Source organism: Pithys albifrons, chromosome 12, assembly GCF_047495875.1.
Source record: "Pithys albifrons albifrons isolate INPA30051 chromosome 12, PitAlb_v1, whole genome shotgun sequence".
Taxonomy (NCBI): domain Eukaryota; kingdom Metazoa; phylum Chordata; class Aves; order Passeriformes; family Thamnophilidae; genus Pithys; species Pithys albifrons.
In genome coordinates, this window is record NC_092469.1 from 15,613,111 (window position 1) to 15,627,215 (window position 14,105).

Consider the following 14,105-nt stretch of genomic DNA (forward strand, 5'->3'; position numbering starts at 1 on the left):
AGACAGGTTCGGTATTCTCTGTGGAAACCTCACTATTTTTCTCTCTACAGATTGTTACTGTTCATGTCTGTGCTATCCCTTAAACAGCAAGACTACTGACCAAAGCCAAATTGAGAGGCAAATTCTAACAACTGATTTCTTAGAGAAATTCTTCAGCACTTTCTGACCCTCTAACATGTGCAAGTTAATGGATCCATCAAAGGAGGAAGAAGACAGGAGCAGACTTACAGAGTCAAATGTTTAATAACTTTTCAAGAACAAGTATTACATCCATATTTAGAGCATATATAAGAGATGGAAATTAAGGAAATAAAAAATAAAATTGGTAACTTCAAGAGGGTACACTTAACTCCATAATTCCTGCTGAATCCCCTCTTTGCAGGCACAGTGGCCACTTTGAGCAAGACAAGATTGGGTACCAGGCCACCTGCAGTGTTTAGGCTCAGCACTTTAGGAATAGCCAGGAAAATTCTGACTCTGTACAACTTGCACGCCAACAACATCTCTTCCCAACATGGTCTTATTGCTGGACAGAGCAGGGAGAAAAAAGGAGACACTTAGTAAAATTGGCAGCACCAAGACAATGGTATGGGAGAGCTCCAAGCACTCCCCAGACACCTCTGGAAAGCTGCTACAGCCCAGAAGGTAGTGACAGGTTCCCCAGAGGTGTTACGTACAGTTAACACTGCCTTCTACCTCCCACTGAGATCACCCCCCAACATCCTCCCTCAGCAGCTTGAAGTTTTGCCCAGGATTCTTTGATAAAAGAAGTGTCTACATTGGGACAGGTTGGCCCTGGCGAAGAAGGTGCTTCCACATAAGCCTCAATATTGCTGACAATATGCCAGCATGCTCCTTCTCCTATCACTGCAGGAGCAGAGCTTGGCACCTCCTCCTGATGGGCAGTTGCAGCCTTGTCTGTCCCCTTCCCACCTCATGGCATCACTGTCTGCACTGGGCAGGGGAAAGATGAGAGGGAACTCAACTTGGGCTAAAGGGACACAAACAGCATCTCTCCTGGAAGACAACTGTGGAGCTGCAGCTGCTATGACGAGCAAAGCTGCTGAGCTGAGTCACGGGAGAAAGCTCTGGAGAGATGCCGGGAAGCTGCAACACTGCCCAGAGTCCTTCAACATAAACAGGGAGGACATGGGGAACAGCTGAACAGCTCATCCTGCTCTTAGATGGGAATGACAATTTCCATGTGTTTTGGCAGGAAAGTTACCCAGCAAGGCACTCCTGACAGACTGCTCACCCTGGCAACAGAGAGGGTGCTCCCCGGCTGGTGGCCAAAGCTGGGAAGAGCTCTGGATTGCGAAGGCATCAGGAGGAGGAAGAGGAACGCTAGTCTGGCCCAGCTGCTGCTCCCTCCCTCCTTGCCCACAGCTAGCTCACCTTCGCCTTGTTCTGGACAGGTAGATACAGCTTGAACTCAGCTGGAAGCTCATCCTCTGAGTACAGCCGGTCAGAGAAATACACCCGTCGGATGCGACAGTTGGCATGGATCTGAGAGTAAAAACAAAGAGTGCATTTTCCACATGTTCTTCCCACATCCATCTTTGCTGTCATGCAACATAATTCCTTGGCTTAGCAGCTGGAGATCTACCTTATTGTCTCTCTGAGAATTTGACAGGGTATCAGAGAAATGTTGTCCCATACCCTTTGCTTTGTATTAGATGCTCTCTCCAGTGATTTGGCCAGGCTCTGGCATCTCAGCCAACTGAGATCTGCCTTAATTGCTAATGGGATTCTTTGCTGTGAACCCACCTCTGCTTCACTGGTATCAGCATTTGCCAGAACACCCACAGCCTCAGTCTGCTGCATTTTTAACACTCCCACTTCAGGGCCTCCCTGAGGTCAGAAATGAGCCTGCCCAGTCTGCGCTGCCTCCACTATTAACTGTCAGTGAAGGAGTCTCTCTGGTCCTCATCATGGTTATGTGAGAAGGCAGACAGATCCCAGGTGATTGCCTATACACCTTTGGGCAACCCTGCAAGGAACTGCAGCAATCCCCTCATGCTAAGGAACAGGCATGCTCCGCACACAGGCATTCCTCAAAATAATACACACCACTGGACAGAGCGAACATGAAACCCTCACATATGGAACAAGTTCCACATCCTAAACAGGAACAAATACCACATCAGCTCTGTTACAAGGGGCTCAGTGAAGGCAGGGTCAACCCACTACCACCAGGAAACAAACCTGACCAGGGGTATTTATGGTCTGTACACCCTGGGTCTTTTTCATCCAGGCTCCCATTTGGACAGTAAGGAAGCACACAGCTAATTCCCAGCAGACCTGAAGCTTCATGGCATGTCACAGGGAACTGCAACTCTTACCCTAACTGACAGCCAGCCAGAGAAACAAGATGGAAATAGGGTCCTTCATCCCAGTCTAGTCCAGTGAAGCGAGCCCTCAGTTGGGCCTTTGCTCCCTTCTGCAGCGCCGTGCAAAGAGCAGAGCTGGCAAAGAAACCAAGGGCCAAACCTGGATTCCCAACCTGTTGTCCCAACCAGGAGGAAGATTACTAGCCATTGGTTTCTGTGGGCAGGACATGCCTGCGCCTTACCTGAACCCTGAGGGTCTCAATGTAATTTGTCCCATAAGCCCGGCGTGTGAAATCTGACAGGTTGAACTGGATTTGGTTCCAGCCATCGTCCAGCCGCATGGGCATGGTGCAGATGAAGGGCTTCACCCGAGTCGTGCTCTGGTAGTTACTTGCTCGGAAGCGCCGGCGTACGTTCTTATCATCCAGCACCTGGGGCAGGCAAGGCAGGCTGCTGACCTGGGCATCGGGGTCCCCGGCTCCCCAGGACAGCTCTACCCGTCTTCAGGAGGGCTCTCCTACTTCCACCCCTCCATTTTACAGCAGAAGTAATTTTAACACAGGAAACAGACCCGTTTTCAGGAATAGCAACAACGTGCTTGTGAGCTGACTGATGCTCCCATAGCAGAAGACCTGACACATCACATGGCCAAGAAAGCAAAACTGTTTTGGGGATCACTCACTGCCTGGGACAAGTTCCAACACAAGACTGCAGGCTCCCTGGCGCCTTCCTCACTGGTCCCTGGAGGGGCCTCCCCACTGCACACTCCTCACCTGCACTTCAAAGGTGAAGTATTTTTTCAGGTTCTTGATGATCATCACTAGGAAAGGTAGTTTGATGCCCAGAGTCTTCTTTGGGTCAGCAGGGCACGTGATGTACGTGGTACTGAGAGGGGAGAGAAAAACACTTTAGGATCTCACACATCACAAAGTGCACAGCCTGAGGCAACCCAAGTCTCTCCCTGGGCCCAACCCAGCCTTGGAGAACAGGCAGAAATGGCTAACTATGATCATAAGATCTCAGCAACAAGGGCTTTCCGTAACAGGAGGGAGAGTTTCAGAGGTAGCTGCAGGAGAGCAAGATAAAAGGCACAAAGAATGCATTTCAAATCCCACTTCTCACCCAGGGCATGAAACACCTTCCTGAACAGCTTCACCTCTGCAATTTCAATGCCATGTCAGCACTGTTTCTTGACACAACCTCCTCCTACCCTTGACTAAACAGGTAGAGCTCTCCAGAGCACAGCAGAGGCCCTGTGTGCTCTGTATGGCTGGGAAAACAGAGGTCATGAGCCCCAGAAGTACATGTCATGCCTGGCGAGTTCTGTATCAACACTTCTTGGAGGAAGAGAAGCGTTGGCTCAGCCTGTCTGCAGGAGAGGAGTCTCCACTGCCCTTATAAGGAGTGCCCTGCTCTGAATCACCCCTGGAGAAGCCTTGGAGACTCTGAGCCCGCTCACGGAGCTGGCGTCTGTCTCCTGGGTCGATGGAGACGAGTTGCTTAGTGAAGCACTATAAGCAACTCCCCTCATAAATCTCTCTTTGATCTTCCTGCCATAGGGAGAGCAGCCATCACGTGGAGAAAGCAGCAGAACAGGCCCAAGACAATAAAGGATGCAGCAGACAAAGCTGCTTTCTCAGTAACTGGCAGCCCTGACTGGGACTGGGTATCAAATATAGCCTTTTTTCCCTTCAAGTAATGGAAAAATAATGGGACTTTTATTATTTATCCCTTAGCCCCATTAAGGATGAGAGAGAGCTCTACAAACACATCCAGGGAAACGCATGGTACAGTGGTACAGAGGAGTGTCAGTGATCTAACCCCAGATTGTTCAATTTATTGACAAAGACATTGCAGTAGGGTTTGAAGGTGATGTCTGTTGGGCACTGACAACTTTCACCCTGCTTCAGGGCAGAGTGTATCCCCCCACGGTACATCAGGGGAGAAGAAGATACCTTCTCCTACCTGACATTTGTTCCTTCAATCTCCAGCACCAGTGACTGAATGTCATTGTCTGTGATACGCTTGATGTGGCCATTGCGCACCTAGAACAAAAGTGGGGCAGACAGCACAGATGTTACTTGAGAGGGAAACAAGAGGCACACACAGCTCCATTGAGAGGAGGAAAATGATTCCAGGAGGATTCATCTACGTTCACTTGGCTCCTGTTCTCCTGGCCTTTGCTGTTTCCAAGGCTTTGATCACTGCCCCAGAGTGCCAGTACTCCAAGCATGAGTTTATGGTCTAGCACATACACTGAGTGCAAGGCTTTCATCTATCCAAATACTCTGCAGTGAATACAAGGGACTCAAGCCCTGTGCTAGAGGCCCAAATAAACAAACATGAAAGTGTCAGAGCAAGATCAGACTCGAGTGGAACAAGGGGTAAAAACAAATATAAGTAATAGAGAGGCAAGCAAAGGGAGCCACCAGCCAGCCACTGGTCACCAAGGAGACTTAGTCTCTACTGCTGGGCATGGCTGACTGCCTTGGGGAAGAGCTGGATAAGAGTGGAGGTTGGTTACAATCCTTCACAATTACAGCGCACGCAAGCACAGAGCCATCATCTGCTCTCCTGAGGGGCACAGGGATTTGGCTACTTGGATGCAGCCAGCTCCCCACAGAGCTCAGGGAGGCCAGGGATGGAACCAGGAGCCAACACAAATTCATTTTTCTCCACAAGCAATATGGCTGAATCCCAGGGTCTGAGGATTCATTTCTTTTAATGAAGCAGCTCACTTCCCATAGAATTTATCTTCATTTAAAAGGCACTTCGGCTAATTAAACCCTCTGCTCTCACCCAATGCTGGATCAGCAGATTGCAACGCTCCTTCCGGCTCCATGAATTAATTTCTTTAGCACCCATCACCACTGCTAATATAAAGGATACATTAAGCTTCTAATGGGATGGTTCCAGTCATGAGGCACAAAATGATTTACAGGTTTAGCAATTCATCTTCAAAATTCATTTCTTCAGAGGGACCTACCCCTGCCTGTCTCTACATCAAGCAGTTTCAAGAACCTCAGCCTGGATGACCCAGCTGCTGCTGTTTGTTAAGCACGAGAGTGCAGCTCACCCTGTCAGGCTGCTCTTAACTCTGCTCAGATACTTCCAGAAAACACTAAGCTTGCAGAGAGGATCCTTACTGGCTAACTCTACCTCTCCACTGCAACTCCCATGGATTTACAGGTCTGTTCAGGAGAAACCCACTGAATGAGGTCTGGACAAGTTGCCTTTTGAAATGTTTGTTTGTTTGTTTTAAAATCACCAGCAGCAGAAGCCCCATGTCCATCTATTTGAAGCAGTGATTGGGATATGGAAAATTATATCCTGGAAACCACAGGGATGAAGCATGCAGACTGAACATTGGGAAATAGCCTAGCCAAAGGAGGTGGTGACAGTAGTGTGCAACAAAGCCTGTCTCTGCATCATGTAAGACAGATTTCACCAAAGCTATGTGGAGCTTATGGATCCACAGAGTGGAGAGGGTTCAGGTCTGGGCTTCTCTAGAGAGGGCAATAATAGAGAAAACAGCTACATATGCTTTAAACCATTTATTCAGCAGTGGTTCTATCTGCATCCAGGTCCCCTTCCTTAGCCTGCAAAGGCTTTCCTTCCCTAGATTCCAGGGACAATGAAAAGGGGTAACTTCCTCAGTGTCGCCAGGAGCGGAATGAAAGACAGCAGAAAAGAGAGGAGATAAGTGAAAAACAGGGACGCCTGTCCCTATTCACAAAAGCTCAGAAATATAAGATTTCAGAAAACTTTAGAAATCTAAACAAAACACTTGACACTTCTACTTGGCCAATATTTTCTAACCATGTTAAGCCTAAGAAGGCTTTTTCAAGCTGGAAAAAAAAGGATAATAGCCCTATCAGAAAAGATTTTCAAATGCATAATATCCTCTGAATCAGGATAACTGGAAATTTACCTGCTGTCAAAAGATAAACTGGAAAAGATTTTCAGTTGCAAACCTCAAAACTCGCAGGATTTGGAGGGAATAGCAGCTTCACAGACAGTTGTGTCTAAACATACATAATTCTGCTGCTGTTGCTGCTAGCAACACTATTCAAATGTAACAGAGATTAAAGGAAAAGTAGCAAGGAGCAATCTCTTTCAGTTCCACACAGGACCCCACAGTCCAAGGCGGCTCCCACATCATTGCCAGTCACCCCTTTGTCAGGCTTTTGGCTTGTGGTGGCAAGAGCAAGCTGGTCATCGCCCAGCCTGCCACAGGTCCACCCTCACCTCAGGACAGGCCAGTGCTTCTCAAAGCCAGTGGTGGGTCCACAAGAGGCATGAGGCCCTTGTGTCACCTCCTTCCCCAGGATGGGAGAGGAGTCAAAACAAGAGGCCAAAGCAGGAGCGACCTGGTTCTTGGTGCACAGCAGTTTGGGGAGAACCGAGCAGCACCTGCTGAGATCTGGGGCAGCCCAGACAAGACCTAACAAGTCAGAGAAGTGCTACACGAGATGACCCCACCACAGTGCTCACAGAGACTTGATCCTGACCACACTTCTCAGGGAACTGCTGCCTGCACCCTGTTGACAGCATATGTTTGACATTCAGATGGATATTGAACGTTCACCCTGAACCCTCCCAGCAGCAGCTGGAATTCCTAACAACATTCTGTGTCAACACACTAGCAGAAGTACCGAAAAATTAGCAAGAGGATCGATAAGTTTCACGAGTTTCATCAAACCGTTCCCATCTGCTCTGCAGAAAGGCATCAGTAAGGCATCTGGAGACTGCTCAGTGTGTTTCCACACACCAGGGCAGGTCAGTGTGGCAGGATGGTACAGGAATTAACAAAGACCTCTGAAAAATGAAGAGCTGGAAGGCAAACAGAAAGCACCTTGCAAACAGGTCTCCTTACCAGGCACACAGAGTGCTGGAAGGCAAAAGACCACAGACCACCAGTTACCAGCTGTCTGCAGATGAGGCTGAAGGAAGAGCCTCTCCCTGCAGGGACGGTGGGGCAGACACTGTGCTCATTCCAAGGCCTGGTCACTTCTGTCCTACCGGAGTCCCCTGGGACAGGATACTGTTGGCCAAGACTGGTCAGGCTTGGCAGAGTTTGCAGCCAAGGCCTGCCCACAGTTTACCCACAGGCCCTGAGGGAAGGACTGTATCCTATATTTACAGGGAAGTTACAAATGCTCACAATAAGGAAGAGCTTCCAGTGCCCCATTTCTACACGTACATCAAGAAACCTCTACTTCATATTGTCTCCACCGGGACAAGCAGTGCACATCCTACTAGGGCCGAAAAAGAAATGTGTTCTCCACGTCACAAAAGCTTCAGACTTCCTAAGATCTATCTAACAAAACAGAAATCACAGTTTGCTGGTACTTTTTGCAAAGATAAGAAAGCCTATGTTAGGACAGCTATAAATCCAGTAATCTTAAGATATTCACCTAAGACATGGGAGAACATCAAATCCCACTTCCATTTCTCACCAAAATGACAAAGGTATTTCATGCACTGCTGAGCAGAGCAGGGCAATCCTCACAACAAGCATATCCAAGCTGGCCATGCTTCCTCAGGACAGGAAGTGCACCTGCACACAGCCCTGCTGCTCCTGAGGTTGCAGCCACACACAGGCCTTACAGCCAGCTGCTGTTTTCTGGAACAGCAGTCCTAATTTTTCATCAGTGTTTCCTGGCCAATCCAGTGACTACTGCAGCTGAGTGGACGTCTGCTGACATCCACCCTGCAAGCTGAGCTCCCATCGGCCACTCATGATCCTCACAATTGCAATGGTATACCTGGCACAGGGCAATTCATGTGGGAAGGTGCCTCAGGACATCTTCAGTCCAAACTCCACCTCCAAGCAGGGTCAGCCCAGACTGCTCATGGCTTATCTAGTCTGGAAGCACACTACATCCCTTGGTCTAAGAGTCTTTAATGCGTCCTGTTCCCACAAGCTGCTTATCCTTTTTTAAAGTCACAAATATTTGTGCAAAACACATGCATACAGTCGGGCTGTGTGAGGCATCCCAGTTCTTCACAAAGCTGTGTGGGTACCCATTGATGGGAAACAGGATGAGTTTGTGCTGCCTGTCCCCCATACCACAACTTGTAAGTGCTCACACAAGCCCATTGAGGCCAACCACCACTGCTGTCTGACCTGCCTTGGAGGCTTTTGTCCCCACTGAAATCACAAGAAATTCAGCTCAGACACAAGCAAGTAGCCTTCCTCTCAAAGAGTATAACAACTGTTTTGCAAAATCACTCTTAGGCAGCAACACAACCATGGGTGGTTTGTGAACGGGAGGAAGCAACAGGTGTCTACATCACCAAACTTGGTGATGAGGGCTCCTTGATGCAAGATACCCAGGAGTAGGCAGGGGACCCTCAGCAAAAGCACTCTAGAAACTGACAGGAGGGATAAAGAAACAGATGAGGCATTCACAACTCCTACACCCGGAAAGCTGCCACACAGCCCACCTTTGCATGCCTTTGGCTACCAGAGGAGACCCCCACCTTGGCCCCAGTGCCTGCCACAGGGGAGCTGCTGCTTGAAGCCAAGGGGTCTTTGGCATCTTGCTGCCTTTGGCCAGTGCTGGACATTTTTGTAGCTTACAGTGCTGCAGTTCCTGACATGGGGTTGGCCCCTCTGCCCAGCACAGAACCACAGAATCAATTAGGTTGCAAAAGACTTTGAGATCAGGCCCAACCTGTGACTGAACATCCCCATGTCAGGCACTAGACCATGGTGCCAAGTGCCACTTCCAGTCCTTTCTAGAATGCCTCCAGGGACAGTGACTCCACCACCTCCCTGGGCAGCCCATTCCAATGTCTAATCACCCCTTCTGTGAAGAAACTCTTTTTAAAGTCCAACCTAAACCTTCCCTGGCGCAGCTTGAGGCCATGTCCTCTCATCCTGGGAGAAGAGACTGACCCCCACCTGGCTCCAACCACTTGTCAGGGAGTTGTAAAGAGTCATAAGGTCACACCTGAGCCTTCTCTTATACTCTTAAAAGAGTATTTTATTTCAGAAAATACTCTTCTAGTAACACATTCCCTACAAAACACCCGGGAGGGGGTCTCTGTAACCCGGCCCTGGGGGAATCCCGGCAACTGGACTCGGGAGTCCCGGTCACCCGTTCCCGGGGGGGCCCGGTCACCCGTTCCCGGGGGGGCCCGGTCACGCGGCCGCTGCAGCTCCGGCCCCGCCGGGCCACCCCGAGCGGCCCCAGGGTTGCCCGGAGCCCTCCCGGCGGCCCCGGGCCTACCCCGACAGGCAGAGCCGAGCGGCCGCGCCTCTCCTGGGGCCGCGCCGCTGCCCGGGCGCCACCGGCTCACCTTCTTGTCCCAGATCTGGAGCGGTTTGCTGCCGATGCTGTAGAGCACCGAGAGGAACCCGCTCTGGAACGTATTCTTGAACATGCCGGGGCCGCGCGGGCCGGGCCGCGGCCGCCGCTCTGCGAGGACACGGCGGATCCCTCCGCGCCGCCGTCACCGAGGAACTACTTTGGGCGGCCCCGGATCCGCTTCCCGGGTGACGGTGTTGTGAGAGCGCTGCCATGGCAACCGGGGCATGGCTGCGGCCCTATCGCAAAGCTGCGGGAGCCGAGCCCGTCCTGAGCCACACTGCCGTGCCCAGCCCGCCCTGCACACCTGGGCCTTAGTGGGGAGCTGTAAAACATCCCAGTTCTCCCCCTGCGGTTCACGACCCTCAGTCCAAAGGCGACGCTGTGATTGCTGTTCCCAAGGATGTTCTTTGCCCATGAAGTGTTTTTCAGCCTGGGCTCTGCTCTTTCATCCGAGGGGTTCTGTTTCTCCCTGTGCTGGTTTTACAAGACTGAAGCATTTGAATTCCACTTGGTCGCTTCCTTTAGCCCAACTAATTCCCAGACGCCCAAACTTCACTTGGCCCAGCAGCTGACACATCCTTCCCTCCCTCCCAGTCCCCGTGCTACCCAGAGCACCAGCAGGTACACACACCTGCTGGAATTCCTGTGGGATGCCGGTGGCTCCAATAAAACAGGAGTGGTCAAAGCTCACAGCTTAGCCCTGTGCCTGTGAACCTGCATTTTTGGGTCGCCCTACTGTGAAGTGAGAGCTCCGGAAAGCAGCTCCTGTCCCTCCCAAGCTGTTTCCTGACTCAAGTCTTCCAAGACACAACCGTGCCCTTTCCTGTACCTCTGTGGCCAAGGGAAAGGCAATCACTGTGATGGGAGTAGAAGGGAAGGATGTTTCGGTCATGCAATGGCTGTGCAGACATCCTACCCTCTGTCAAGCCATTTCACAGTCCTCTGATGCCATCCAGGCTGGAGCTGGCTGCAGCCACATGCTTGGAGCTCTCTTTGTGCCACCCACTAATGCTGCACTACCAGGGATGTGCTGGTGCTGGAGTCTGCTGCCTTGCTAGGTCAGAAACCACTGGGATGTCTGGAATCCCGTGCCTTCCCAAGGAGCTTCCTGTGCATCAGCTGGTGCAGGAGGTTGTTTCAGTACTGCATTTTTTTTGTCATGGTGGAATTCCAAAGGCAGCATTTCAGGCCAGAACTGCTCTATTTCAATGTGTAAATGGGCCAGATTCTGCACAGACACCAGAGATACCAGTCATCAGGCAGACTGGACACAGCACAAGGAAGGAGCAGGAGAGCTCTCAAACACATCAGCACCATCTGTGCAGAACCTCCTGTGTTTACATGCTGCCTCAAGGTGGGCAGGGATAAGATACAGAACGCTGGCAATGTTGGAGTGAGGGTGGATGTACAGATTTACTGATGTGAGAACGTCTTTGAGTACAGACAGGGCCTTGCACAGCTGAAGAGGCTTAACAGTAACAGCTGGGGCTAGAAATTACAGTTTAAAACTGATATACATTACATTTCTTCCTGCTGTAGTAACACTCATACCATCCATTTTCAATGTACAGACACTAAACAGCATAAAAATTACCATCCTGCATCAGCTTACAGTTCTTCAGGTTAACTCCAGACACCTGTGTAGGTTGCTAACTAATGCCCCATCCAAATCCCACTGACAACACATTTTCTGCTTTTGTCTCTCCCTTGGGTACAAATGCTCACACTGTCCCAAGGGCTCAATCCTTACCTGGGTTAACAGCACTTTCTCCTTCATTTACCATTCCTCTCACAAACAAGTGGAGTGCACAAAACCTAAGGCATTAGTTAGAAATTATCAGCTATATTCAGTCAGTGGGTCAGAGTACACTTTATATGGCACGATGAAATTACTTGCTCCCTTAATCAGATGATAAGAGACAACTGGGACAAATATCCAGCTGCCATTCCTGAACAGCCGGCTCATTCACACGCTCTCCACTTACCATTTCAATGTCATGTTTTGCTGCACATGGATATATGTTGTGGTTTCAAATTTTCCATATTTCTCAACTAACTTTAACCACATGTAGTACCCATTGCCTCTCCTCTTTCCCTGAGCACATGTGGGCTAAAGGAGAGGCCTGTAAATCATTAACCCATATCAATGGTTGAGGCTGGCATTTGGGAAGAGGCCTCTCCTAGTTATTTCAGAGAGACACACACTGATGTTATCCACCTGGAAGATCAGTAGGAAGATGTTAGCATGCTACATCATCCCAATTCCCAGAGTGTAGAAGGATTGGATTTTGGGGAGCAGATGGAAGAAAAGGCCCATCCATCCTAACAGCATGTGGTCCAAGAAGTGAGCAGAGGTTGCCTGCTCCAGAAATAACTGCTTGCTAAAACATTTCCTGTCCTTCACACTTTCCAGCAATCCGATGCCTGCAGAGGAACGAGATCTTCAGGAAGCTTCTGAAATGTTGCTCCTCTGAAGTTTCGCGTTGCTGGGTGCAGTTACGAAAGCAAAATGTAGCAGGTCTCTCCGGTATCACCAAGTCTGTGCTTGCCTTGGAGCATGCAGACCAGGTTCTCTGGGAAATTCTAACCCTGGCCAACACCCTCTTGGCCGAGGCCATCACTGGAGAGCAAATGCCTAGGGCTGGGCCAGATCCAGGGACAGTGCTGAACCAGTAAAACCAGCATGGAACTCAGTTAGTTCCTCTGTGAGCCAAAAGCCTTCACTGCATGGCAAAACCAAGAACAAAGCAATGACTCCTAAAAGCAATGTGAGATCTTGTGATTTGTCCAGATTAATCCAGCCTGGATTTTCCTACAGGAGCAGCACTGGATGAAGGGCAGCTCTAATAGGGAAACCAAAAAGAAACTGGGCAGAAGATACAAAGCCATCACACACAAGGGGAGGCAAGGCCAAAAAGTGGCTTTGGGTGCTGAGGAAACTCAGAGAAGGTGTTGGACCTCACACTGGCTGAACTCCAAGCAGTGCAGAAGGAGGAGGAGGAAGCTGGGCTGCTGCTGAGCAAGGGATCAGAAGAGAAGGATGTAAACATCAGTGGGTGCAGAAGGAGGCAGGGCCAGCACAGGCTGGAGCAATCTGGCAGAGAAAATCAAGGAAGGAGACCACACTGCCTTGGTGGGACACCCGTGCAACAAATGGAACAAGGAGCAAGAATAAGCAAAATCTTTCTGATGCCAGATAAACTGGAGACAAAAATGGGTAGGCAAAGAATTTATTTCTGACAGACAGCAGTTAAAAGAGTCACTGAGAGCATCCTTTGGAGACAAACTATTGACTTGGAGAGGATGTGGGCTGCAGCAGGCAGTAAGTGGGATTGGAGGACATGATCCAGTAGTGACAGGACATGGATGGATGGATGGATGAAGCAGCAAGAGCTGCTGAGGGACCTCAGTTCAGCATAAGCTCACAGTACTGCTTCTGCCCAGCACACATGGACCCCAAGTGAACTCTGGCATAGGCTCTTGCCTGCATGGACAGACTCTCACCACTGGTCAGATTTACATCAGCCAAAAAAAGTCTTAATGAATTTAAGTGCCAGAGACCTGCACAGTCCTGGATACAACAGGGCTGTCATGACACCCTGGCAATGGACCAAGCCCTGCCTTACAGCACCAGTAGGTTGAACTTACCTGATGCCTGTGTTCACACCTGGCCCCATATTTGTGCATCTCCAGGTGTGACACACCAGGCAGTGCTGGCAGATTCCCACCTGTACCCTTCACAGGCTTTGTGCAAGGACTCATTCCTACGTTCCCACTTTAGTCAGTGCCCAGGGCTGGGTGAGAGCAGCACTGTGTGGTTCTGTGCCAGCAGGAGCTCACGGCTCACCTTACCTGAACTCTCCTCCCTGGGAACCGGGAACAGGTCTCTCTTTTCCAGGCAAAAGCCTTGCCTCAGAAGTACCCTTAGCCTGGGCAGCTTCAGCACAGGGAAAAATGTGTAGGGAAAAACATACCGGCAGAGAAGGAACGGGATAACAGAAGAGAAATGACTGTATACAGTCATAGAGAGTCCAGCTGGAGGCTGTTAGACCAGAATTTCAAGTGGTCCATTAACATCTAGGACCAGAGACCAGCTTGGCCAACCACCAGCATTGCAGACAGACTCTCCCAAGAGCTGCCAGTAAAGCACCACATCTGAGGGGAACTCCTGCTATGCAGAGCCCCACAAGGCAGGAGCTCCAAGTTCAGGGCTTTGCAGTGATGGTTCTGTGGAGGAGGAAAGCCTCAAACCGAGAAGGAAGAAGAGATGGGAGCTCTGATGGTACAGAGACAGAGCCATGCCCAAGTCCCTCTCAGGATGGGAAAAGCAGGTATCATTAGCACTCAGGCCACCATGCAGGCAGGCACCTCCCCAAAGGAGGAACACCCCCAAAGATAGCAAGTGGCTCCTTTGCCTCTGCCCACAGTGATTTTGTACGACTAGTTCCTCCTGCTC

The 14,105-nt window shown here is 50.2% G+C and overlaps 1 protein-coding gene across 3 annotated transcripts; it reads right to left on the bottom strand.

Moving 5' to 3' along the window:
- Positions 1-224: 224 nt before the first annotated feature.
- On the bottom strand, positions 225-9,807 carry CFAP20 (cilia and flagella associated protein 20). 3 transcript variants are annotated; one of them, XM_071567318.1, is made up of 6 exons: positions 9,639-9,807; positions 4,296-4,375; positions 3,104-3,215; positions 2,573-2,761; positions 1,396-1,506; positions 225-526 (listed from the first exon to the last, which is right to left on the bottom strand). In XM_071567318.1, the coding sequence occupies exons 1-6, from the start codon at positions 9,720-9,722 to the stop codon at positions 521-523; spliced, it is 582 nt and encodes a 193-aa protein (XP_071423419.1). In that variant the 5' UTR covers positions 9,723-9,807; the 3' UTR covers positions 225-520. The 3 variants fall into 3 exon arrangements, with proteins under 3 accessions (XP_071423419.1, XP_071423418.1, XP_071423420.1); XM_071567317.1 differs by lacking the exon at positions 225-526 and having other exon boundaries at positions 1,387-1,506; XM_071567319.1 differs by lacking the exons at positions 225-526; positions 1,396-1,506 and adding an exon at positions 1,524-2,465.
- Between the last annotated feature and the right edge of the window lie 4,298 nt (positions 9,808-14,105).